General features: G+C 44.3%; 2 protein-coding genes across 4 annotated transcripts in view; one reads left to right on the plus strand and one right to left on the minus strand.

Annotated features, from left to right (window-relative positions):
• Positions 1-26,605, plus strand: part of Dym (dymeclin) — a 265,175-nt gene that overhangs the window by 167,935 nt on the left and 70,635 nt on the right. For all 3 annotated transcript variants that reach the window (XM_031366051.1, XM_031366049.1, XM_031366050.1), the window contains one exon: positions 3,831-3,933. In XM_031366051.1, coding sequence (XP_031221911.1) covers positions 3,831-3,933 — 103 coding nt within the window. The remainder of the gene's footprint in view (positions 1-3,830; positions 3,934-26,605) is intronic.
• Positions 7,364-7,665, minus strand: LOC116087775 (40S ribosomal protein S27-like). Its single transcript, XM_031366351.1, has one exon. It carries the CDS (start codon positions 7,652-7,654, stop codon positions 7,364-7,366), a length of 291 nt encoding a protein of 96 aa, XP_031222211.1. The 5' UTR covers positions 7,655-7,665.

Raw genomic sequence — 26,605 nt, forward strand, 5'->3', positions numbered from 1 at the left:
TTTTTTTTGTTTTGTTTGTTTGTTTGTTTGTTTTTTTCGAGACAGGGTTTCTCTGTGTAGCTCTGGCTGTCCTGGAATTCACTCTATAGACCAGGCTGGCCTCAAACTCAGAAATCTGCCTGCCTCTGCCTCCCAAGTGCTGGGATTAAAGGCGTGCGCCACTACTGCCCAGCTAGCATATTCTTTCTTATAAGACCTTTTTTTAAGTGTATAGTGTTCCAGCCCCTCTACCCAAAGACCATATAGTAATCCCCTCTGTACGCTTCCAGTGTTACCAGAAGATTGTTCATACATGCACAAGTGTATGTGCATTCCCATGTGTGATGAGAGAGAAGAGAGACCTGTGTTTTAGTCATTTGCATTTCTCACTGAATGTCCAGGTTATAATAACCAGTATAATGTTGTACTTAAAGAAAAGCTAATCTCTAGCTTTAAAAGGGTGCTTTGTTGTTATGCCCCTCTGACTGAATACCAGTCATCCTGAGGATCTGCCTCGCTTCCATTTGTGGTCAACTTTTCCTGTGCGTGTAGCCATCCTGCATCTCTGCTGCTTTAACTCGCACCAGGCAGGGCTGAGCACTTGGAAAGCAGAACTTAAGCAGAAGTTACTTTTCTCACTCTGCAATTTGCAAGTCATTCTCCTATAAATTTAGGTCATTTTGCCTTAAAAATGCTAAATGAAAGCCAAAATTAGAATGTTAAAAAAAGCACACACAAGATTTTGCAAGCAGTAACTCCACTTCGTGGGGAGCCTGTTAAGTCGTATGAGAATAACAACTTCGAGGGAGTGTGAATTCTGTGTCTCATTCATGATAGAACTGGAAGAGACCTCATGTTATCTGTTCTTGCACGAAGTTTCTTAAAGCTGGAAACCGTAAGCACAGCTTCTTGGGGAAGTGTGCTTCAGGACTTGATACCCTTAGTCAGCAGATCTTCGCTTGTGCTCAACCGAAGCACCTTATGTTGGGATTGCAGCTCATTCCCTTGTTGGGTCTCCTAACAAGGGAAACAGATTGCTAGTGTTCTCTTGGAAAGTAAACAAACAAACTGGTCTATCTTTTCCAAAGAAAACCATTTCAAGTGATTTTCAGAAGAGAAAGGGGTGCAAATTTGGACATCCCCTGGTTTGTGAGCTGAGAGAGCAGCCCTACATTCCTGAGCCGCAACTTCAACAAGAGGCCATGCTTTCTTCCTCTTGGCACCTCCTCTTGCACCAAGCTCCTCCAAGGCCTCTGCATCGTTGTTCCCTTTGGGGGTGTCCAATTTATGCCTCTGAGTTGTGCCATGCATGTCCTGTGCTAGAATTGACCACCAAACTTCTCTTAGTCTCAACAAGCCCAGGCTGGGAAGATGGGTCAGTCAGTGATGTGGTTGCCTTGCAAGGTCAGGAACCACATTAAAGAGCCAAGAATGTTAGTTAAAATTTAAGGCTGGGAGTGCAGTCCTGTGGTAGAATGATTACCTAGCATGGATAAGTCTCTGGGTTTAATGCCAAGTACTCAGACCACAGAGAGGAGGATAGGGGAGGGAAATCTGAAAGTGAAGAGTGGTTTAAGACTGGCTTAGTACTGGAGCACGTGTCCAGTCTATGTGGACCCTTAGGTCAATCCCCAGTGTTGCAAAAAACAAAAACCAACAAAGAAATAGACAAAAAAGTCCTCTCATCTAGAATGAATGTTTCTTGGTCTTAGCTTCTTGAGTTATCCTGCTTGATCCATCTGAAATAATTAGGGCCTTTCCACAATTGATATTCAAGTCAGCGTTCTATTTACAAGGTCATCACTAAGGAATAATAAAATCATAGTTTTAGCATTTAAAAAGTACTCCAGATCCTACCTCAAGTTAAAATGGAAAGTACATAGAATCAGAATTGCCTTTATTTTTAAGCTTCCTCCAATCCGTAGAATTTTTATTCATTGGATACAGTAGATTTACTGTTAGGGTATATGACTGTACACATTTACTATTGAGCATATATGTGCACATAAAATACATTCTTGTGACCCTAGTACTAGACATATGCACTTGGAACCTTGTCTTCTTAATGAATCAGCTTTCATTACTATAGAATCTTTCTCTTCATCTCTAACAGTAATACTCGTATCATGCAGCCTTCTCTGTCTGCAGCTGACATAGCCACCCAGCTTTCTTATAGTTAACTCCTGCCTGCTTTTACATTTGTAAGTGTTTCTTTTAAATAGCTCGTAGTTGGGTCTTGACATCCATCCAGTCTTAAAAAGAAAAGAAAAAGAAAAAAAGAAGAGAAGAAAATAAAACACTGTCATTCAATTGGAGAATTTAACCCACTCACGCTTAATGTAAATCACCTTTATTCTTTGAAAATCATTCACTTTTATCTTTGTTAAGATGCCTCTTACATCATAGTAACCCATATTCTGAAGTATTCCTAAAGTGACCATTCAAGATCTCTCCTACCACCTGGGGCAGGGGATTTTATCTGCCGGCTGGCTGGATCATCTGTAGTTTCTTTTCTATAAATCTAGTCATTGTGTAGCTCCTCAGCAGTTCACTGTACATGGTGCGGGCTCTTGCTCTCATGGGTACAGCTCAGCACTTTTCCAGACACTCAGATTTCTAGACACTTCTTGCCATTTCTTCCTCTCTCATGTAGAGCTCTGCAAGTTCAGGCGACGGCTTTCCCAGATTCTCATCTCTGTCTTCCCAGCGCATCAGTGTGCTGCACTACTCTGGTCCTACTTTTCTGAACTTTAGTCTAGGTTAGGCCATTTCCTTAGAGAGAAACTCACCATTGCTGGATGCTCATGTTTGTCATCTCACTTTAGGAATCATAATCTCTTTTGGTTTTTTGAACCGGGGTTTCTCTGCGTAGCCCTGGCTGTCCTGGAACTCATGATCTTATATTCCAGATTTGCTTAAAACAATAGTTTTATATGTCTCTTCTTTGCTCTACTTGATTACTACAGGGGAGTTCACCTGTTACCAATTAACCTGTCCTGACCAGAAGTAGAAATCTCGTGTGTGTGTGTGTGTGTGTGTGTGTGTGTGTGTGTGTCCCTAAAAATCACCCTTCCTCCAAATTAATTAATTAATTAATTAAAAAATAAAGGGGGCTGGAGAGATGGCTCAGCGGTTAAGAGCACTGACTGCTCTTCCGAAGGTCCTGAGTTCAAATTCCAGCAACTACATGGTAGCTCACAACCATCCTTAACAAGATCTGACCCCCTCTTCTGGAGAGTCTGAAATCAGCTACAGTGTACTTACATATAATAAATAAATAAATAAATCTTTAAAAATAAGTAAATAAATCCCATTTCTTGAGAAATGTCTTCTTGTGTACCTGTGGTCCTGTAACACTAGAGAACTAGACTGAGCCGACATACTAACTTGAAGAGTAGGCAGAGAAGGTCCACCCATCCGAGCATCCTAGAGTGGCGCACACCGAGGCTGTCATCCACAAGTCCTCTTCCTGTCCTGGATTTTCTTATCTCTGTACTGTTTTTTCGCTGTAGATATCTTTTGAGAAATTTCTTGTGTTTAAGATCTAACTTTAGCTGTGAGACTTTTTCAGTGAGACCCTTATTATTTAAATATCACTCTTACTCTATTTTGCTATATAAATTAGTGTTACTGATTACCATTAACATAGGCATGAAAAGAATTATTGCTGTGCTTTTGGCAGTGCTTGGTCACTTCCTAGCCAGTTGCTTTCGCAGCGGCCTCCTATACCTGTCTTGCTGCTGCCATTGTGTCACAGAGATTTCAGAATCACTGTGCTACAGGACTATGTCAGTCATATTAGGACTTGAGGAGGGCTGGGTTCCTAATTGGTTTTTCCTTATGTTTTTCAGTTTGTTTTCTTTGCTGTCTAAAAAGCACAACAAGGTTCTGGAGCAAGCCACGCAGTCCTTGAGAGGTTCCCTGGGCTCCAGTGATGTCCCTCTCCCAGATTATGTGAGTAGCTACCCTGTTCTAGTCACCAAGTCCTCATGGCGTTAGATCCACGAGTAACTGCACTTCTCCAAGTCTGTCCATGCCTAAGCGCCCTTAGACATCTTCAGTGAAGGAGCTGAAGAAAATCGACCTCAAGCGGTGATTGCTGATATCAGGAATCCTAGTAGTTGAATCAAACAGACAAAAATAAATCCTCTCGAACCAATTGCACAAGAACAGAAGAGGTGCCCAGAGAGGCGTTGTCAGGGGCTTGAATTTGGTTCATCTGTACAAGCCGTATCCTTAGACGGTATTACTGAATCATGTATTAGTACTACGTATTTATTTGTTCCACAAAAATGTGTTGAATTTATGTAGTTTTAAAGTCCTCCTAATAGTTTTTTCCCATTAATCACAAAGTATAACATTGATGTTTCTTAGAGGAAGTGCTCATATTTAATGGTCCTTGCCAGTCATAAGTATGATTGTAATGGTAGAACCCATTTTGTGATGCACATTTGAATTCTCTATTGAACCTCACAGTTCTTACTGACGTAGTGGGTCTCTTCATCTGTAAACTTTGTAGCAAGTCCTGAGCCCCCACTCCCTAGGAGCACCAGGGAACTCTCCCTGTGACCTGTGCCTGCAGCCCTCATACGTAACACTGAGCACATGAGGCTACGACCCACACCTCCTTCTCTGCCAGTCTTGCTACCTTTGCCCAGAGCTAACAGGACAGGAATGACTGGAGCCAAATCACTACCTGTGCCAGGGATCCAGTAGGTGATTTGAAAGAACAGTAGCAGGCCTGCAGTATGGCTCAGCAGGTAGAGAGTCTGCTGCGCAAACCTGAGGACCTGAGTTCAGTTCCCCTGAAGGAGAGAAGCAGTTCCACAAAATTGTCCCCTGACCTTCGTGCACACACTGTGGTGTGCTCATTCCCACACGTGCATCACACACACGGTAACAGTGAATAGAATAAAACTGTTAGCAAGGAAATGGGTGTGCTCCTCTTTTTGTAACTCCTCAGAATTTTAACCTGTTAGATATCCTTGGCAAGAGCCAGCTTCTGTCCTGGCCTCGCCCCAGATGACCTGCTGGCAGCGCTGGGAGGGAGGAGGAGAGGGTCTCCGCAGCTCTGCAGTCCCAGCTGTGTGCTTTCTGCACCAGATTGGAGGCCATATTAGCAGTGCTTATAAGTGCTTAAAAATAAGCCTGTGTTTTCCTTCTTGCCCTAACACACAGAACACTCAGGGTCTGCGTAGAGGTTTCTCAGTTTATTAGGAAAATGTTTATACTCATTACACTGTATAATTCACAAGTCAGTTGAGTAACAACGTAAAAAGAGCATGGCAAGTTACAAAAATATTAGTGTTAGTGCTTAAGTCCAACCGTGTTTGTCCAAAGGCCTCATGGGAGCCCCTTCCATCACATTTAGATAACAAGGAAGCTGTCCTGGCTGCTGAAGGGCAAATAATACAAAACCTCTGCTCTAGTCCTCCGTAGAGTGCACCCTGGGGGCAATGGAGGTGGTGGAAGGGCAGCTAATGCTCTGTGGCTGGCATGGCTGGCCTGAGAGTGTGTGCGCACGCGCGTGTGTACGCATGTGTGTCTCTGTGGGGCTTTCACAATTTAACTCAGCAAGTGGAATGATAGAGGAGCTTGGAACAGCTTTTAAAAACACTACGGTACCATTCAGACAACTTAGTCATGTATAGCAGAGCTCGGATAAAGAAAGTGATAGCAGTTAAGTTGTAGTTGCTTTTAGTTATAACCATGTTTTTAAAATTATTGATCGTGTCAGTGTCATGGAAGCATTTCCTTGGCAACTATTGGAAGTGAGAAAACTCTAACCTGCATTCTGGCCAGAACCATAGAAACTATGCTGCTGCCGTTCTTTCAGAGAGCTTTGAGTCTTCTGTCTGGCCAACTGTGTCATCTCACTCCGGTTGTAAGGAAACACAGGTAGAGAGCCCAGCGGAGGTCCTCGGGAGAAGGATCCAGGCAGGGCAGTCAGCGGAGCAGACGCAGTAGCCAGTGGTTCAGCCCAGTGCCGAGCCGGGCAGCCCTGCTGGTATGACTCCTGCTCTTTAGAGTCTTGTTTTACTTTGTCTCTTGTTACAGAACGTGAATTCTGTCCAGAGGCTACTTGATGGGTGACAGCGTAAAGAATGAGTACCTCTATATTCTTATGTCTTTAACTTCTCTTGGTTTTAAGTTATACTATGGTAAATACCAGTGTGTGTAATCTACATGAAAACAGTCTTTTCAGAGCATCTCATTGTCAAATGTGTAAAGATGTCTCTGGAGACCAAAATCTTTGAGAACCATTGAAATATGTATCTATTATACACACACACACACCCTCTCTCTCTTTCTCTCTCTCTCACACACACACACACACACACACACACACATCAATTAAATATACATTGTCTTTATGCTGTAGTTAGTCTTCTGCCCAGACAACTGATTGCACTTTAAAGATCAGAAATTGCTGGGTTATAGTGTCACACACCTTTAGTCCCAGCACTTGGAAGGCAGAGGCAGGGGGATCTCTATGAATTCCCAGCCAGCCTAGTCCACAAAGTGAGTTTCAGGATAGCCAAAGGTCACACAGAGAACCTGTCTTGAAAAACCAGAGAGAGAGGCTGACAAAATGGATTTGGAGGTTGGGGAGACAGGATTTCTAGTCTAGTTACCATCAACCTCCCTGTGTCCTCCTGCTTTACTGCCCGAGCCCGAGCGCTGGGATGATAGGCACAATCCCACACCTCATCTGAGGCTCTGAGGGGAGAGCCCAGGGCGTCCTGCTAGGTGAGCATTTTACCAATGAGCTGCATGCCTGACCTTACGCATGTACACTGGGATCCACGGGGCATGCCCTGGGTTGGAAATCTTATATTCTATTGTATCTGTGTGGTATGAAATGAGAATTACTTGGTCATTGTCTAAAGATTTGTCTTTAATATGTGGTTGGCAGGGATAACTTCTATGCTTCCTTATTAAATTTCTTCATTAATTATTATATGATCTATAATGAGATCTGATGCCCTCTTCTGGTGTGTCTGAAGACAGCTACAGTATACTTATATATAATAAATAAATCTTTTAAAAAAAAAAGGAAAGAAAGGAAAGAATAAGACTTTTCGGCCAGGTGTGGTGGTGCATGCCTTTAATTCCAGCACTCGGGAGGCAGAGTCAGGTGGATCTCTGTAAGTTCAAGGCCAACCTCAGTCTACAAAGCAAGTCCAAGACAGCCAGGGCTTGTTACATAGAGAAACTCTTGTCTCAAAAAACAAAAGAAAAAAAAAGAATAAGACTTGTGATATAGTTAATATAAGACATTGACAAAATAGCAATTTTGATTCTTTTGCAGTTTAAGAAGTTGTAGCATTTTCTTTTTTCTTTTTCTTTTCTTTCTTTCTTTTTTTTTTTATCCAAAATGTGTTCATTGGGAAGGTTCCCACTCATCTTCAATCGGGGGCTCTCGGTGCTGCTTCCTCCCGAGGGAGCATCCTGCTGTCAGCATTGCTGTTCCACCTGGAGGCTGACAGAGGACAGTGGAGCAGCCAACACACAAGACTACCGTTTGTGCATGACTAAAGGCCGTGGGGATTTTATAGCATCCTAGGCATTTCACATCCATAAAGTAGGAATTGGGGCTCTGCACCAGGCTCTTTTTCTGTTTCCTCTTCTCCTCTTCTGGAGAGGGATGAAGGAGATCCTTTTCGAGAGGCATGTTCTCGTAGGGAGGTCATCACTGCCGGAAAGGCTTCTTTTTTCTTTTTACTTCAAAACAAATAGAATGTGGTTGAGCTTCTCCTGATTTTATTCCCAACAGTCTTGGATTTCAGTTTACTGAAAATCCAAGCTATGCTCCTGAAACTTGTTTTCCTGAAGTCCTGTTTGCCTGTCAGCACCATTGCACCTAGAACCCCAGATGCTTCGTTCCCCATTGAGTGCATTGTCCCGCCCCTCCATTGGATAGCACTAATGTCTTTTGCATTTGTTTATATAACTTTTATGTGCTCTTAAACATCGGTGTTTTCTGAAATATAGAAGGCATTCTGACTTGATTGCTATCAAGAAAATACAACTCGGGATTCTGCCGTTTACATTTCTTGTATTCTTTATCCTTGGCTAGGCAGAGAATGTGCTACCCACACACATGGAACAGTTATCTTGATCATAATGGTATGTCCAGAAACATGGGAGTGTAGATGTCTTTTTAAAGCAGTTCCTTTTTGAATGTTCACTTTTGAAGCATGCTTGGGGTTACTGACCATATTTGTATTCGCTGTAAAGAAAGCAGCCTGGACTAGAACATCGCCAAATCTTCTCTCTTGGGATTACCTCAGTTTGGTTGAAGTGAACCGTACATGCTCCTGCTCATGAAGAACCTCAAATGCACGAATAAAATTAAATTCAATAGATGGTGGGTTTTATAAATCTATCACCAAACCTAACAGATGTCCAAAGAGACAGCCTTCCTTGTGAAAGTAGGGGAGCAGTTGTAGGAGCCCCCTCTGAAGAGGGCTGACGCTTGACCTGGGCCCAGCACTTGGAAGGTGGAGGAGGCAGGAGGATCCAAGGCTCAAGGTCATTTTCACATGTATAATGAATTGAGAGCCAACCTGGGCTATTACAGACCCTGCTACCAGAAAAATAAAATGTAAACTTCACCTTTATAGGACTCAAATAAGACATTGAGGCAGTAAATCAAAACAGAAAGAAGCACTAGGGGGACCGAGGCAGGCAGATCTCTAAGTTTGAGGTTAGCCTGCTCTATATAGTGAGTTCCAGGAGAGCTGCGACCATAGAGAGACTGTCTCAAAACTAAAGAGTGAAGTGATAGCCCACAAGCTCACAGAACAGGAAAAAATAGTTATCGGTAAAGACCTGAACACCATACCTAAGACAGGGCAAAGCATAGAGTTCACCAGTAAAGATACACGCAGTGCACTTCAAGACAGGACAAACGCAACATTTTGTAGCTGAGTGCTGTGCTTTGTAAGATACAAAAGAGTACTTGAAGGCCTCCCTTGTATGGGGGAGATTCTGGCCCTCTAGATGTTAGAGAATAAAGCTGCCTCTCTACTGACAGTGACAGGAAGCACCTCTGGCAGGAGGAGGCTAGGTGTGGCGAAGGGTGCAGATCCAACCCCAGGGGAGCCACCATTCACCAGCCACAGGTGAGCAGCAAGACTAGGAGAGACTTGCCGTCCGTGAGGGGACATCTGAGTGTTACTTACACCTAGACGGGGCTCTTCTGTACGTCTGTTCTCCTTGACCTTGTGATGCCGACCAGGCGCTCACGGTGCCCCGCAGCCCCAGAGATAAACCAAGCCAGAGTGGCCATCAAGAGCAAAGGATGAGTCCTGTTGGCAGGCTGCCAGCCATTCACCTGCTGTGACTGCTGTAGGTGATTCAGACTGGCAGGACTCACCAGTGCCCATTTCCCTACCGCACCCCCACCCTCATTAGACAGCAAAGCTCCAGAAATGAGCTGTAAGATTGGCTACAATGCAGGATGCGCAGGAGAAAGTGCCATCTGCCTACACAGTCCTCCACCCTTCTCCCTCATCTGCTAGTGAGATAGTGTAAGCCAGTGGAAGACTGCGGCACCCCAGAAGGTAGTATTGCTTAGATCTCTGGGCTCCTTAGTAGTCTGTGATGAGGTTAGCTTTTGTTGCAGTTTTAGGTGGGAAAGGGTATAGACATTTCTCCAAAAGGGTAGGAGTAGTAGAGGTCATAAAGTGTTAAACATCTCCAGTTATTAGGGAAATGTGGATCAGAATCATAGTGGGCTACCTCTTCACATCTGCAGGGACTCCTCGAGGCAGATAGATAGTAAGTGTTAGGAATGAGAAGAGAGGGGGCTCTCACAGACTGCTTGTAGAAATGTGAGAGAGGGTTCAGTCATTTGGGAAATGATTCAATTACATAGGGGGCAGCAATTACATTCATAATAAGATACAAAAAAATGAACACATATATCAACCTCAACATGTGAATCTTCATAGAATCTTCCATAACCATCAAAATGAATGAATCCTGAATGTCTTATCAACCTGTCAAGGACTAAATAAAGTGTAATATCACTCATCAAGGAAAAGAAAGGAAGAGAGGTGTTCCTCAAAACAGAAGAACCTAGAAAATACTATGTTAAGTGAAAGAAGCCAGAAACAGGATCTCAAACTGCATGGCCCCATTCATTCAAATGTCCAGATCGGGCAGGGCCTGGAAAAGCAGACAGTGAGTGCGTGGGTCTAGGGATGGGAGACAGAATGGGATGGGACTACTGGTAGACCTGTTGGTGTTGCAGGGATTCTGAAAATGCCCTGAGATGCAACTGAGGTGGATACACAAGTCTGAGTCCAGCAGAAGCATTGGTGATATCTGTGCTGAGCCAGACCTTACAGTGTTTCTGAAATTATAATCACTTCCCACCCTTTTCTTCTCTTTGGTCCCCACCACATACCCTACCCCCTTACTCTCTTTCAAATTCATGACCCCCTTTTTTTTTCTTTGTTGTTACGTGTGTGTGTGTGTGTGTGTGTGTGTGTGTGTGTGTGTGTATGTGTGTGTCCCTAAATACATAAATGCAGCCTGCTCAGGTTGTGTAATGTTCTTGTAGGTATGTTTTCAGGGCTGACCATTTGGTGCCGGATAACAAGTTGGTGCGCTTTTCCCTGGGGAAGACCATTTCTCTGCTCTCGGCATTCCTTCGTTGCCGTGGTTCTCCATGTAGGCTTGAGGCCTCATGCGCCCCTCTTCCACATGAGCATGCCTACTGGTGTCTTCCTTGTTCCAGCCATATTTAGGCAGCCATGCTGGTGAGACATCATGGGTGTAGATTCTCTGATTGTTTTAGGAGACACAGTCTCACAGCAAAGATCCTGTACTTCTTAAAAATGTTTCCTCCCTCCCCTGCACAGCAATCCCTGAGCCTTGGGTTTGGGAGCTGTGCTGTGATGTGTCCATTGCGACAGGGCTCCAGAGCTTTGCATTGCGGTGCCGAGGTGTTCTGTAATGGTCTCCTCTGTTGCAAAGCAGGGCTTCCAGGACAAGTATGTAGAGTGTATTCAGTGACGGCAGTGATAGGTTCTCCTCCAGGACGTCACTAGCCCTGGGTAGCTGGCTAGGTTTCCAGTACCAGGCATGGCTTCCCTCTTGTTGAGTGGGTGAAATCACGGTTAGGAGTAGCCTTTGGAGGAGTGGGACGAAAGAATCAAATACTTAGAAGGAAGTAAAATGTGTTGAGTGAGCACCAGCTTGAGGGGAGAAAGTGTTAGTGAGCTGCCCAGGTACACAGAGGTGTATGTGCTCCTCAGCACTGTTGTAGAGCAATAGGAAACCAGCAAACACACATCACCAAAGCACTGGTCAGGCTCCAGGGAGGCGGCTCAGCAGGGGAGGGCACCATCCCAGAACTGCATGGTGGGACAACTGAGGCCCACTGATTGTCCTCTGACCTCTGTGTGTGCACCACCTCCTGCCCCCATCATAAAAGGAAAAGGGGGAAAAAATCACTCATCAGAGCATAACTAATGCATAGCATTCTTCTGCAGCTTTTTAGAGAGAGTTCCATCTTTATAGTCTTGTGTGAGAAGTGGTCTTCATTATGCGAGTCCTTTTTAACTTTAGATTAGCTTACACACACGTTTGACAGTGCACTTTTCAGATTAGAATGGTTAGCACAGGAAAGTCAGACGGAGGACAAAGGGTTGCATTTTCTTCATAGGTGAGGTCTTGGCATGTTCAGCACAGGTGACTGGCTCTTCCTGCTTTCCTTCCTCCTCTTCCAGCTCCAAGAGGCATGGCTCAAAGGGGGTCGGGGGGTGATTTTGTTTTTTTAAGAGTTTCTCCTTATATTTCCGTTTCTCCGTGGTGAACAAGCCAAATTTCTCAGAGCTAAGAAATGACTAGAACACATAGTAACATTAAGCTTCATTCTTTTCCTGGGTCCAACTGAGTTGTTCGTCATGCCTCCATGTCTCCACAGTATTTCTTGTCCTTCTGTGCTTGATGCTGCTAAACTGCCAGTGAGCTATGACAGTGGAGACTGTCCTCGGTCTGCATGTGGTGTTTTCTTGCGGTTGTGCTAATGCTGGCCCTTCTTGGGCAGAATGTTCTCCAGCAGCGTGTGGGAGGGTGCAGTGCCGGTGCACACTGCTGCTGCTGTTTACCTAGACCACTTTGCTAGGGCAGTGTCTGCCAAGGGCTCGCATTGTAAACTTGTTTTTCCCTTTGTAATTACTCTGTCCTAGAGGAGCAGCTTAAACTGTGCCAAATCCTTTTCTGCCAGACACTGCCTATAGCACAGGTCACAGATTTGCTGGTGATTACCAGTTTTTCTCATTCCTTCTACATTCATAAACAAGGAATAGTTTAATATACACTGCAAAATGTTTGCCATAATAAGCAAATTAGCGTATTCATTACCTCATGTGGTTGCTCTGTGTGTGTGTGTGTGTGTGTGTGTGTGTGTGTGTGTGTAGTGAAAACTTGAGATATCGTCACTTAGCAAATCTCAGGTACACTTAAGAATATTCCTGAGTACAGCCGCATCTGCACATTAAATCCACAAGCCCTATTTGTTGTACAACATAAAGCTCGTGGTTTCTTCAGAACATCTGCTAGCTCTACTTCCTCTCTGCTTCTGTGAGTTGAGCTTGGAGTTCCATACAGAGGGGGTCACACAGCATTTGTCTTTCTCACATAGCTCATGCCCGTGCTGTTTCAAATGACAGACACTCCTTTTTATACTGAGCGACATTACGTTGTGGGACACACAGCACTTACTGGTGAGCCAGTCATCTGTCAGGAGGCAGTTAGACGGCTTCCTGCCTCAGCTCTCGGGACTCACGCCACAGTGAATATGACAGTGCTGATAACTCGGAGGGACGGATCTCATTTCCTCTGGGTGTACACTCAGAAGTGAGGCTGGTGGTTTTAACATTATAATGAAATATTTCCTTTTTAAAACTTCTATATTCCCATGCCACCTGTATGCATACAGTTGTTCTTAAATGTCAGATAAAAAGTTATTCCCTAACTAAGAACGACCTGACTTAAACATAAGACCAGTCCTCCATATGCTTGTCCTGTTGCAGCTGGGACTCGTGAGTGCCGGTTTTTCTGAGGACAATCCTGGTTCTCTTATTATTTGGGAACCTGTAGTTGGCACACTCCCATCTCGTGTGTAAGAGCCAGTCCCACAGGCAAGCAGGCTTGTGCTGAGAAGAAGGGCGCCGGCAGGGAGAGGGGCCTTTGCCAGTGCTTCTGCAGGAATAGGGTAGACCACTCTTTTCAAGGGTTTTAAAACATCCTTCCTGTGGCATCTAAAAAGAAGCAGGACATATTTGCATGGACTATGGCAATGACTAATGAATGTTCTAAGTGAAGTTTAAAGAGCACAGAAAAAAATAGCCCATGAATATTAAACTCAGCACTAATGTGTGATACATTTTTTTTTTTTTAAGGAAAAACCTAATCAATTTCTTTTTTCCTTTCTTTCCGTTCTAGTGGAAACAGTTTTCTTACAGTTTCATACCTGGAACTGGCGTGTCAGCCCCTTTCCTGGTGGCATCTCCAGTCTCCTTACTTGGTTAGGAAACCCTGTTTGGATTTTGTGTTTGCATGCGTTCTGACGGCTCTTCCCCACCCTTTCTGCCTCGGTTCGTTGTTCCTAGTGAGGGGAGGGGTCCTACCATTTGGAATTTTCTTTGATTTACCCTTGATTTACATGGCAAATAGAAAGCAGCTGTCCACTTAAGCGGCTCATTCTTGAAGCCATCGTCCCCTCCAGCGCCATCTGGAAATGATGCAGCTTGTAAAGCCAGGCTAAGAAGAAAAGGCAATGTTTGTTTTATGTGGGATGAATGATTTCTGCTGGGGTCCTTTAATTCGGCTATTATGAGGGTTATTAAAAAGCAGTATTACAAAAGAGGCTTAAATGAAAAGAATTTTTTTGAGCTGGTATCTTATTATTACAGTTGATTATAGCCAAAGCTACAAATGTTTTAGAAATGGCACTTTATTTTAGTTTCTCCAAATAAGAGCCCCCCCCAAAAAAAAACAGTAATCTTACTCATTGTATGAGTGGAAATTCAATCTTTTCCTTGATTGATTTGATTTCTGAAAACAAATTGTGTTTGAGAATTCAGTTCTAGCTTTTCTTTTCATAGATTTCTGAAAATTTCTTACAAGAATAATCCTTGTAGGAATATTTGAGGATCACCATAGATGTGTGGAGCAGAACCCTGAAGTGCATCCATCCTGTAGACTCACGGTTATTTAGTCAGTGCATTCCCAGTCAAGCCTTGGCAACTTGATGCATTCGTGACTTCCTTGAGTCCTAAGCTGTGAACGGGAGGGTTCAGTGATGGGGATTGGTTTACTTTAGGAAGCAGGAAAGAGGGCCATTCTTGCTTTGACAGGAGTTAGAGTCCATTCTGCTACTGGACTCTGTCAACTTTTCATGTCTGTTAATACAACAGCTGCTTCCAGATAGCTGCTACTCAAGAATTACACTTCCAGAACCTAAGTGAGGGCGCTCAGCCTGTCTGTCTAACTCAGTGTGGCAGGCTGACTCAGTTACTTTTGTGCATCTGAGTAACCTGTAGTCTCTTCTGGTATTTTCTGAGATCTTAAATTGATGTTTTGCCCAAGGACCTATGTAAGAAGTGTGTGGCGTTCCTTTTGCACACAATGCTAGTGAGCATGCTGGGTGCCCAGCGACTCATCCTCTGTGAGGTTGTGTTTTCAGCCTGTGTTGCTGGCTCAGGGTGTCATAACAAAGTATAAGTTGAATAACTTCAACAATAAACACATCTCACAATCTGGAGGCTGAGGAGCAAGATCAGCGTGCTAGCGCACCGAGTTTCCCGTGTGCTTAAAGGCCTTTCTTAGCACCTGGACCCAGCTCGCCCTTGTCACTGCCGCTCACGGGTCCTGACAGCCCCTGCCCTCCCCACCTGCTCACCTCCCAGATCCCCACTCTCACTTTATACTCTGAGATCTTCCTGTGAGTTTGGAAAAGAGTTGAAGGACAAACTAGATTTGTTGGTAATAGGTGCCTACAAGTGAAGGAGTGTATTTAAACCGACAGGAACAAAGCTAGGGGCCCTGAGTAGCTCTTATCCTGTGAGGCGACTGATGAACTATACCTGACTCTGAAACAACCTAACAACCAAATAAATCCAGCCGGTGAGCAACCAGACATCTAAATGGCTCAGTCCCTACTAAGCTGTATCATAGTGACACAGGCGAGAGGGGACCAGGTGATGTCACCGGCGGCATGTGTACAGAAGCTCTGTTATTTGAAGATGCAAGTTTGTGTTTCGTGAGAAAAGGCAAGTAGTGGAGACACATGATAATGTCATTTCCCCACTGTCCTTGGAACCCGAGCTTCCAAGGGAAATCAGTAGAGACACAGGGAAAATAAAAGCAATTAAGAAGAACCCTTTGATCTTGAATAGAGGTGATCAGTGTGGGGTTTGTTTCTTCAAATCTATTGCTGTGTCTGGCCATTTTACTTCTGGTCTTTGAACTCACAAAAGCAGCGACCAACCCAACCAACCAGCTTTGATCACCTCAGCTGCGACCCTTCCATTGGCAGCCCAGCCAGTCTGCCCCTCAGTACCACAGGTAAACAGAATGGGTGAAGGGAAACTCCCTTGTGGAAAAGCCTTAGTGCTAATACCCAGCAGTGACTTTGCGGCTCCTGGCTCCCAAAGAGAAACTGCTTTAGATCTCATTCATCCCAGCGAACACACCCACCTAGGAAAACAAAACAAAAGACAGACAAAATCCAGTCTGAGAGCTTCTAGGTCTGCTGCCAATTGAAATTCTCCAAAAGGACCTATTGCGTAGCCTATGCAGGTGATGGTAGGATGACCTGCCTTCCTCTCTGGATTCTGCCTCTAGCAAGATTGCTTTAGAACTAGTCTTGAAATAGTGAGCAGGAGCGTGGTGACCACACAGGTGTCTCTCTTGTTGCCTTTTTGTTTGGTTTCTTTTGTTTCTCTGATGTGGTTTGGATTTGGTTCTGTGTTTGGAGACAAGGTCTTCCTGTGCAGTGCTGGCTCTTCTGGGACCCACAGCAGTCTTTCTGTTTCATTGTTACATACTCCATTCCTTTATATTACATTGAGAACTGTATAAAAATTTTAATTTACAATTTCACAAAGGGGAACTACAAAGATTAAAAAATGGACTGTAGAAAATCTATATTCTCCATATGTGAATGATAGAAATCTGTTCCCCAACTCCAGGAGGGGAAAAAAACATTTAAATTCTCATTTTATAAATCACTAATAAATCACATTGTGTGTCCAAGTTTTGGGTTCCACCCTACAGGAGTGGACTATGAGTTTCTAGCCTTTTAAAGCTGGATAGAGAACTAAGTGTATTAAGGAGCTGGGGGGGTCCCAAACCCCAGGTATCCAGTGTCAGATAGGTGTACTGTGCTGGCTAGTTTTATGTCAGCTTGATGCCAGCTGTAGTCATTGTAGAAAAGGAAACCTCAGCTGAAAAACTGTTCCCACTAGACTGGCTGTGGGCAAGCCTGTGGTACATTTTCTTGGTTGGTGATTGTGGGAGGGCCCAGCTCGCTATGGCAGTGCCACCCTGGGCTGGTGGTGTAAGAAGTCAGGCTGGGCAGGCAGTGAGCAGCAATTTTCTGTGGCCTCTGCATTAGTTCTTGCCTCTAAGTTCCTTCCCTGACTTCCTTCATGATGGAGTGTAACCTCAGAGCTGAAGATGAAACAAATCCTCCTCCCAAAGTTGATTTTGGTTGTGGTTTATCACAGCAGTAGGAACCTAACAAGGACAGTGTATCCCAAAGAATTAGTTGTGAGCTGAACATTGAATATGTGGGTACAAACCGTGTCCACTGCATTAGGAAAGCAGCAGCACTTGAAGCTTGGGGATGTTTGGTGTTCATGCTAAGTGAATGCTATGGTCGCTGTAAGGAGTAGATTAGTTTAGCTGCAGTCTAAAAATAGGGACTGGTATAAGTTTTCTCCTCACTCTTCTAGTTAACCTTTCTATACTTCTATACTTTCTGTATTTCTGTTGTTGTTGTTGCTGCTGCTGCTGCGGCTGCAGCTGCTGCTGGTTTGCCATGCTCTATGAAGTTCTTGTCTGTGCACTAGTTATAGTAGGTGAGCTTGTCTGAAAGAGCAAGGGAAATGGCTAAGCTAAAGAGCTCACCACACAGCACAGGACATGAGTTCAGACCTTCAGAACCTGAATAACAGTCAGGACACAGTGTGTCCCATTTTTTAAGTCCAGTGTTGAAGAGGTGGAGAAAGAAGGATCCCTAGGGCTTGGTGGCAGCCCGTCTAGCCAATTCAGTGAGCTCCAGGTTCCGGTGAGAGGCCCTGCCTCAAAAAATTAACCAGAAGATGATTATGGAAGATGCCTACCTACAGGCCAGCAGCCTGCTCACAGTTCAAAGAGATCATTCCTAAGATGCTAGGATAAGTGCGCTTTGGCTTGACAAATGTTTGTCATTTTCCTATCTACATAGAGAAAGAAGAAGAGGAGACTTGAGCCCCAAGCTCCAGTGAAGGAAATGTGTGCTGTCTAACAAAGGGTAACAGTGCCGTGTGTGTGTGTGTGTGTGTGTGTGTGTGTGTGTGTGTGTGTGCGTGTGCGCGCGCGTGCGCGTGCGCCTGTGCCAACTCAGAAAGCTTACACTGTTTTTTTTTCCTCCTGCTTTTATCCCAGTATCCTTACTGCTATATTACTTCTGTAGAGCCTTCTGTCCAATGAGTTCAAAGCACTTATCGTCATCAAGTCATTTATTTCTTGGATTTATTGAATGGGCACCCATTGTTCAAAAGCCTGTGGGCGTAAGTACAAAGTTATAAAAGCACACAAATTAAATGTAATAGCACAGGAATAAGAGAGAAGAGCCTGCAGGATTGCCACTTTGCCTGTTAGGAATGCTGTACTGAGGAGGAGGAGGAGGAGGAGGAGGAGGAGGAGGAGAAGAGGAAGAGGAAGAGAAAGAGGAAGAGGAAGAAGAAGGAGGAGGAGGAGGAGGAGGAGGAGGAGGAGGAGGAGGAGGAAGGAAGAAGGAAGAAGAAGAGAAGAAGAAAGGAAAGAAACCAACAACCTGGACTTCATCCTGTCCTGAGAACTACAAAAGAATCTGTCAAAGGGCTGGCCATGGCATGCTGCTCAGAGAAGCTGCAGTGAACTTGGGGAGCATTCTGGAGCATCCTGCTGCTCTCCCAGACCTAGATTTTTGCTCTAGAAGCAATGCATAAGAAATTCTTGTTCCCTCCCTGTCTGCTGTGCACATTCAGGCAAAGGGCCGTTGCTTGACTGCCATTGTCTCAGCAATGTCATCAGATGGGAGGCATGGTCTTAGTCTCAGGTGCCCAGCTAAACCTTGGGTTCCTGTTCAACTTTTTAACATATAGGAGTACGTGTCTCCTTTATTCAGGGGCTTAGAACAATGTTAATTTCAGTTTGGTAAATTAAGAAAATCTTAAGTCATTCTAAATAGTTTAAGAGAAACAAAAGTCTTGTTTCTCAAAAGTTAAAAAGTCAACTAAAGATTACAAAGTTAAAAATTCAGAAATAGCAGTATGTTATTTCAGAACTGGAAGGCACGAGCTGCAGAGAGCTTAGCTGGCGGTACTTGGCCTTGGTGTGGTGCTGAGGATGGGAGCGAGCTAGCACAGAATTTAAAACTGACTCACTGATTGCATTGATAAACTTTTCCCTTAAGTTTAGAGGAAAGAAACATGAGAATTAGAGTAGACCCTCATAAGTAGTAAGTGTTTGGCATCATTTTCAACCTTCCCTTTGTACATAATGGCAGGGTTCTGGCCAGGAAGAGCATGCCCTCACTTGCCCTCACTCGAGAAGGCACACTTTGGTTTTTTTGGTAGTTTAGGGAGAGATTGGCACAGACTGCTGATAAATGTCTATTTCACCCCTAGGTGCTTTCTTCTAGAATGTCCTTCAGCTGGAGGGCTCTGATGACGTGTGGCTGATGAAATAACTGGGACTGAGACATTTTCTGTATTCCTCATGCAGGCCTTTCCACACTGTCTCTCTCTTCCCTTCTCTCTTCCTTTATATTGTGTCCCATAATTTACAGCTCTCCCCAAAGGACCTATGAGCTCCACCGTTTCATAATATTCCCATTCCATATCTGTTAAGTGGATGACATGTGTCATCTGGGGAAAGCATGCTGGCTCTCTGGTTGTCATTGGGGGAAGTGACTAAACCCCATCCCTTAGCCTGGGAACCTGGACTCCCTAATCAGCCCAGGAGACAGATCACAGAGAAGCGCAGAGTCCTGGGTGCGTGTTTGTCAGTTCCACAGTATCAGAGCTCTTACAGGCTACGGGGCACTTTCCGCTGGCACCGGGCTTGAGAGACTCTATCCAAGGCAGACCGACCTGTCCCACATGGAGCTAGTGAGCTGTGGAGCCTCCCTCCGTGCCTTTGTCTGCCTTTTATGCGTTCTGCTCAGCGTATCTGATTTCTCATACAATTTACTCCAATTTTAACAGACTTAAGGTTGAAGCCACCGAGAAGGTTATAATCATTCTTTAATTTAGCTTAACATGCCAGAGTTAGAGATAGCTGTGACTTTTGGATAATAACCAACAAATTAGTCCAAATAATGTCACAACACATTTCTTACATATTAACCAAATGTGTAGGAAAACTCTGCTTCCCAAAATGCTTGCTTAGAGCAGCATTGTTCCTTAAGAGTGCTGTGGGATTACTGCATTTGGGTTTTTATTGCCATCAGCTAACTCCTAAGTGATGTCTCAAGAAACCCAAAGTGATTTCAGGATCAAACCTAGAGCCTTGCTTATGCTGGCAAATGTTGTACCACTGATTACGTCTAGTTAGGACTGTTTTAGCAGATAGGAAGCCCCAGGAATGCTGTGATTACAAGCACACACCACCACGCCCAACTCTGGGTGGGTAGAGGAGGGGAGGTGGAGTGGTGTGCACGGCACACGTGTGCCATGGTGTGCACATGGAGGGGAGCGGGCCCTGTGAGTCACTTCTCTCCTACCTTTCCATGTTGCTCTCAGGATGACCCCCAGGGCCACACGCTGTATGGCATGCACTCCATTGTTTCAGAATCAAGCCAGAGCCTTACTGCCTTCCCAGCCCTCAATGACTTTGTTGATTAGAACAGATTTTTCTGTAATTGTGCCTATACATATTTAGGTCCTTGCCAAAGTTAAATGAATGACAGTCATTATGTAAAAGACTTTCTGTCACTCTTATAGAGCAAGAACGGTTCAGTGTGTATATGAGAGAGGGCGCCATCTTCCATCATTAATTCTGGGTCTCAGGAAAAGCATGGTGTGCCTGTAACTAAATAAGAACCTGAAACTGCCTGTTTCTCATCTGCAGGCTCCTAGGCCAGCTGACCAGGGAGCTGTGGCATGTCCTGTCACCTCATGCGCATTTCTTTTCTTTTTCTTAGTAGTCAAGGACTAGAAAGTCAGACTAGAAAAGCAAAATGGTGCTTGTTTGCTTGCTTACTTGATTATGTTTTGTTTTGCTAAAATAAGATCTCACTGTGTAGTCTGAGCTTTATCCAAACTCGTAGTCATCCTCCCCCTGCCCCAGCCTCTTTAGTGTGTGAAGAACAAGAACGCACTACTGTGCCCATTAGAGAAGTCACGTTTCATTGGCACACATTTCCGAAGCCCTCACCCTCATGGTTAATCATCTTCAGGTCGAACAGCCCTGTAGCTCTGCAGTACAGACAGGCACTGTATTTCTGCTTAACAAGACAGTCGTCTCCTCAGAGGTTGAAGGAATTGTTTACCTCAGAGCACTCCTTGGGCTCCTGGCCCAGCATTCGTCCTACCTCCCGAGGGAGGGCACGGCTATGAACACATACTGTTACTTTTACCAGAGGCCAAGCCCTATCTATTTACCCATTCAGCCCTCAAGCATAAACATGAGGTTGGTCCAGGAAGAAGGAGTTTGCCTGTCACTTTGCTCTCAGCAGAAGCCATGACATGACAGTTTAGTATGCTCTAGTAATAAGTGACAGAAATACAGAGATGTTTGAGAGCTTGACATGCTGTAGAAAACATCATCACTACATTACTTCCTAGTGCGGTCGCTGTGCTTCGGTGAGAAATGGCACCAAGTAAACCTGTGGACACAAAAAACTCAGAAAGTTCCACTTTCAGCGCACTCGTTACCACAGTGTCTCCTGTGCTTATTTTCTTCCCCGAACAAAATCTCTTCCTCATCCTCAGAGCAATCCAAGTACGCTGAGTTTCCTTAGAGGGACTGAAGTGGTGGACTGTTGGTTAAGTGTATGTCATGCTCGTGTGAAACCTGAGCTTGGCTCCCCAGCACCCACAGAGAAGGCTCAGTGTGGTAGGTAACACATGCCTGTGAGATTGCTGGAGAGGCAGACAGTAGTGTCCTGGAGCTCACCGGCCACAAGCCCAGCTGAATATGTGATTCTTTGAGGGACCCTGTGTCAACAAAGGAAGACAGGCAGCAGTAGAGGATGCCCAGCATTGCTCTCGGGCCTCCATATGTATGCACAGACAGATGTACACACAGAAGAGTGGCTTATACCAAAGGAAGAGCCGAGGACCACATCCCTCTTTACAAGGGAATTATTACTGTGCCATTTCGTGAAGGGTGGACTTCGTGTTAGTCATCAATTTGTTTGCTTCCTATTTTAATTTTAATCTTTTATTTATTGATAATTTCTAAAAACTTCTTCCTGGGAAATAAAAGCAAATCTGTCTGTCTCTGTCTGTCTCCCCCCCCACACACACACACATATACACACACATACACGCGCATACACACATACATGCACACACACAGACACACAGATACACACTCATACACACACAGACACACACAGACACACGCACACACATACACATATATACACACACACACACACATACACACACTGGCAGCAGTTAACAGAAGATGGTCACTCCTAACTCGGGATGTGATGACACTGGGTGTCTCTCTGAGGTGATCCCTCTGAAGTCTGGCCTTATGAAGGGAGTAGATGCTCAGTTCCGCTACCCACACTCTCAAATGATTTCATAAAATATGAGCATAAAGAGTGAAAATTTTGAATTTTTAAGCATATAATCATAAGCAACAAAAGTTGGAAATGGATTATGTATGTTCTTTGGGTGCCTTTGAGGTTTAGAAAATATAAAGCCACTCACATTTGTACTAGGGCTACCTTGACACTTGCTGTGGCAAATGTTCTTTGTTAATATAAAGATCTCTTTTAAAATCAATTTCTGCCATAAGAAATAAATTGCAAATTTAGTGCAGGGCCACCTCCCAAAGTTTCTGAATGGTAATTGCTATGCAATAGGCAGTTCCCATGGCAACACCAGTGAGCCTTGCTCTAATTGTAGGCACAGACTGAGTCACCCCATGGCCACTGACCTTGACTGAAGTGTGGGTATTAGTAGTTATCTGGACAAAATGCGGGCATTGTCCCATTCATTAGGCAACTGTAACCACAGCGTTTGATCATCAAAGTGCTAAATGGGTGTCATGCAACAAGGTTTAAGTCAGACTGTCTTCAGTTAGGGTCACCTGCATCAGTTATGGTCACAGCATTATACTTAGAGTATTTTTGACATATTTCTAAACAAGTTAACTGCTTAGTGTAACAATAATATTTACATTTTTAAAGTTCTCAAGATTTCAGTTTTAATGTACATTTTTACTTCTCAAAAAGCTCAACATATCTTTATATTTTGCCCTTAAATGTCTTCTGAATTAGTATTTGTGTTCACTCTGCATTTTTAAGATTTTATTATGCTAATTAAATATATATGTATATGTTGGTTTGTGTATGTGTTGTGTGTGTATGTGCATGTGAGTGTGTTGTGTTGGTATATATGTACATGTGAGTATACATGTGTGTTGGTGTGTATGTATGAGTATGCATGTGTGTGTTGGTGTGTATGTGAGTGTGTGTTGGTGTGTGTATGTGCATGTGAGTGTGTTGATGTGAGTGTATGTGTATGTGCTGTTTCTCTATGTATGCATGTGACAGTTGTAACCACCCAAAATGAGTTGTGGGATCAAAGCTCAGCTCCTCTGGAAGAGGACCACTGTCCTTAGCCACTAAGCTGTTTCTCTGAACCCCAATTCTCGTTTTTTCTCCACCATGTCAGCCCGTTCCTTCCTCCTACCTCACATACTTCAAAACAGAAGCATTACTTCTGTAACTGCTGCCCTCTGTAATTCCCTCTCTAAGTCTCTGTTGACTTACTGAGGTCACGTGGGGACTCAGTCCAGGCATTTCCTTACAGCGCTGGATCTGGTCTGATCTGGTCTGCTGCATTGAGTGTTTGCTGACACTGGCCTTTTGCTTCTGAAGGAACTTTCCCAGATTTCAAAGTCATCTTTATGTTTCTGATTTGAGAAAGAACGAAATGAGAGTCAGCGAAATGGCTCCACAGGCTAAGGTGCTTGTGGCCAAGTCTGATACCTGAGTTCAGGACCTACATTTCTCTACTGAAGGAGAGAGATCATTCTTAGACACTGTCCTCTGATCTACGTGCTCACACCAAGGCATGCTCATGCCCCTCCCCCATGTGCACATTGAGTAAGTGAAGAAATAACAACAAAAACCCTATCCTTTGGTCTAGATAGTTCAGTGGTCAAGAGCACGGCTGCTCTTTGAGAGGACCTGGCTTCAGTTCCCAAAACCCATATGATGATTTACAACCCTCTGTAACTCCAGTTCTAGAGGATCCAACACCTTCTTCTTGTCTCCAAGAACCCAAAGCACCCATATACTGTACATGTATGTGCTCAGGTGAAACATAAAACACCCATACTGTAAGCATAAGTAAGTAAACCACTTGAAGTGCTTCTGTAGCCTTGTGTATTCTCTATATAGACATTTATTTTTTTGCTAAAGTATTTTATAGTAAATCCTGGAACTTTATCTTTTCGTACTTTGATATACATCTTCAAAAACAATGTCATTTTCTTTTATAATATCACACCATTATCACATCTAACAAAAGCAGTAATATTCCCGAGGCATAATCTCATGAGCATAGTCATATTTCTTCTGAATTCTCAGGAATGGCTGTTGGCAGTGTGTTAAATTAGAATTAAGCTTCGCACATTTGGTTGTTCTGTCTCCTAAGACTTTAAATTAGAGCAATCCACTTCCCCTTTCTCTCCAGCCGGTAACACACTGCAGAAGCCCGACCACTCGCACAGGATCTTCCCCACTCTGAGTATGGCTTTTTGGTTTGATTTGGTTAGGTTTGGTTTGGAGCTGGGGGGAGGTTATCTCTGTTGGCCCCCTTTTAATTTGTTCTCTGGTCCTAAGGAGTGGAAGCGAGTATTTACACTCAAGGCTTGCACAGAGCAGACAGACTCATCTTTTTTGGCAAGAGTTCCTCACAGGAGTCTCGCTTGCTTCCCCCAGATTGAACAGTTCCCCTTAGTCCTATTCTGTGGTGGAGACTACATTGGTTTCCCTAAACTGCACACTCAGAAGCCTTCACCAACTTGACTGTGTTTGAATACTGGGCCTTAATGAGACAATTAGGATTCAGAAATCTCAGGGGGCTGGGGGCTGTATAGGAAGAGAGATACACCAAACTCTGCCTGTCTCCTGATGCTCAAAGAGGAAGGCCACGGGCCATGCAGAAAAGGTGCATGTTTCCAGGTTGTGTCTGTGTCTCATCTCCTGGGTGTCCTTCGTGTGTGTGTGTGTGTGTGTGTGTGTGTGTGTGTGTGTGTGTGTGTCTGTGTCTGTGTCTGTGTATCTGTGTGTGTGTGTGTCTGTGTGTGTGTGTCTTTGTCTCACCTGGGTGTCTCTTGTATATGTCTGTGTGTCTGTGTCTTATCTCCCTGGTGTCCCTCTTTGTGTGTGTGTGTGTGTGTGTGTGTGTGTGTCTGTGTCTCATCTCCTGGGTATCCCTCGTATATGTCTGTGTGTCTGTGTCTTATCTCCCAGGTGTCCCTCTTGTGTGTGTGTGTGTGTGTGTGTGTGTGTGTGTGTGTGTGTGTGTGTGTCTGTGTCTCATCTCCCAGGTGTCCCTCGTGTGTGTGTATGTCTCATCTCCCCTGCTGTATGTCAGTGTTTTTCCATTCTCATCAGCAATATGTCCATTTCTGTTTGCACTTAGCAGAGAGTGTGCTGCTTTCATGTTCAGATCTGGACACAGGTTTTGCAGTTATCTCACTGTGGCCTGCTTCCTTTGGGCCCGTCGGGTTTATGCTGTTTACCATCTAATTTTACTTTTACATCTTTGCAGGGCTGGGGAGGGCTCAGCACCCCTCCCCTTGCAGAGGACCTGAACTCACAACACACGGCCACACAGACACACAACTAAAAAGTTGTGGGGTTTTGTTTACTTGCTTGTTTGTTTGTTTTTTAAATCTTTGAGCATGGTTACTGTGCAGTCCTTTGCCGGCCTGGAACTTGCTGTATATATAGTCAGGCTGGCCTCAGACTCACAGTGATCTGCCTGACAACATTTTTCTTTTAAGAGACTAGTTTTTTTGTTTTTCATTATTGTCTCTCCCTGTGTGATATGATATGTGTGTGTGTGTGTGTGTGTGTGTGTGAGTGTGTGTCTGTGTGTGTGAGTGTGTGTCTGTATGTGTGAGAGAGAGAGAGAAAGAGACAGAGAGGGGGGTGGTGTGTGTGTATATATGCATTTGTGTGTATGCATGTATGTATATGTGTGTGTGAAAACACAAAAGCATACCACAGAGCATATGTGCAGGTCAGAGGACAGCTCTTAGGAGTCCATTCTCCCCTGCCGTCTTGTAGAATATACGATTCCAACTCAGGTCACAGGCCTGCATGTAACTGCTTCATCCCGCTAGGCCACTTTCCGGGGCTGCATCTTTCTTTAAATACACCTTGGGTTGCAGCTCTTCATACCAGTTACATTGGCTCTGGGCTCTTCATGTTTTCTGAGTGATTTCCAAGGTTTTCTCATCTTTCTTTTACTTTTGTATATATTGCTAACGTTTTTCTTGTCATCAGTCTTTCTCCCATGTCCGGAGTCCCAACTTTCATTTCATTAAATTTATCTTTCATTCAAAGATGTTTTTAAGAGTTTTGGGGTCCCCCCCACATACACACACACACACATTCAACTCCTTCCTGTCTCTCTATGAAGCTCTTGGAAATAGATTCCTCTTTTTTTTTCTATCCCTTTTCAGTTTTCTTCACATTTGGGTTCAATTGATGGCTCAGCTGGCTGCCCTTCCAGAGGCCCCCAGTTCAGTTCCCATCACCCCTGGGGTGCTTCACGGCCATCTGTCACCCCGGTGCTAGAGGTGGAGTGCCCTTCTCTTCACTCCTGAGGCATAGACACGGGTGTCGTGGGCAAGATGCGAGTGCTCATACGTGTAAATGCAATCTTAAATGGGGGAAAGGGCATTTTAACTTCACTTTACATCTTAAGTCTTTATGTTCTAGAAATCATTTGTTGGAAAAATGGTTTGTGATGGGTTTTGTTTTCCTTCGATTGCTTCTCGGCGGATGCAGTGCCCTTCCCTTGAGCAAGGAACAGTCTTTTTTTGTTTTGATTTGGGTTTTTTTTTGTTTGTTTGTTTGTTTTGTTTTTTTGAGACAGGGTTTCTCTGTGTAGCCCTGGCTGTCCTGGAACTCACCCTGTAGACCCGGCTGGCC

Source organism: Mastomys coucha, unplaced genomic scaffold (genome assembly GCF_008632895.1).
Source record: "Mastomys coucha isolate ucsf_1 unplaced genomic scaffold, UCSF_Mcou_1 pScaffold13, whole genome shotgun sequence".
Lineage (NCBI taxonomy): Eukaryota > Metazoa > Chordata > Mammalia > Rodentia > Muridae > Mastomys > Mastomys coucha.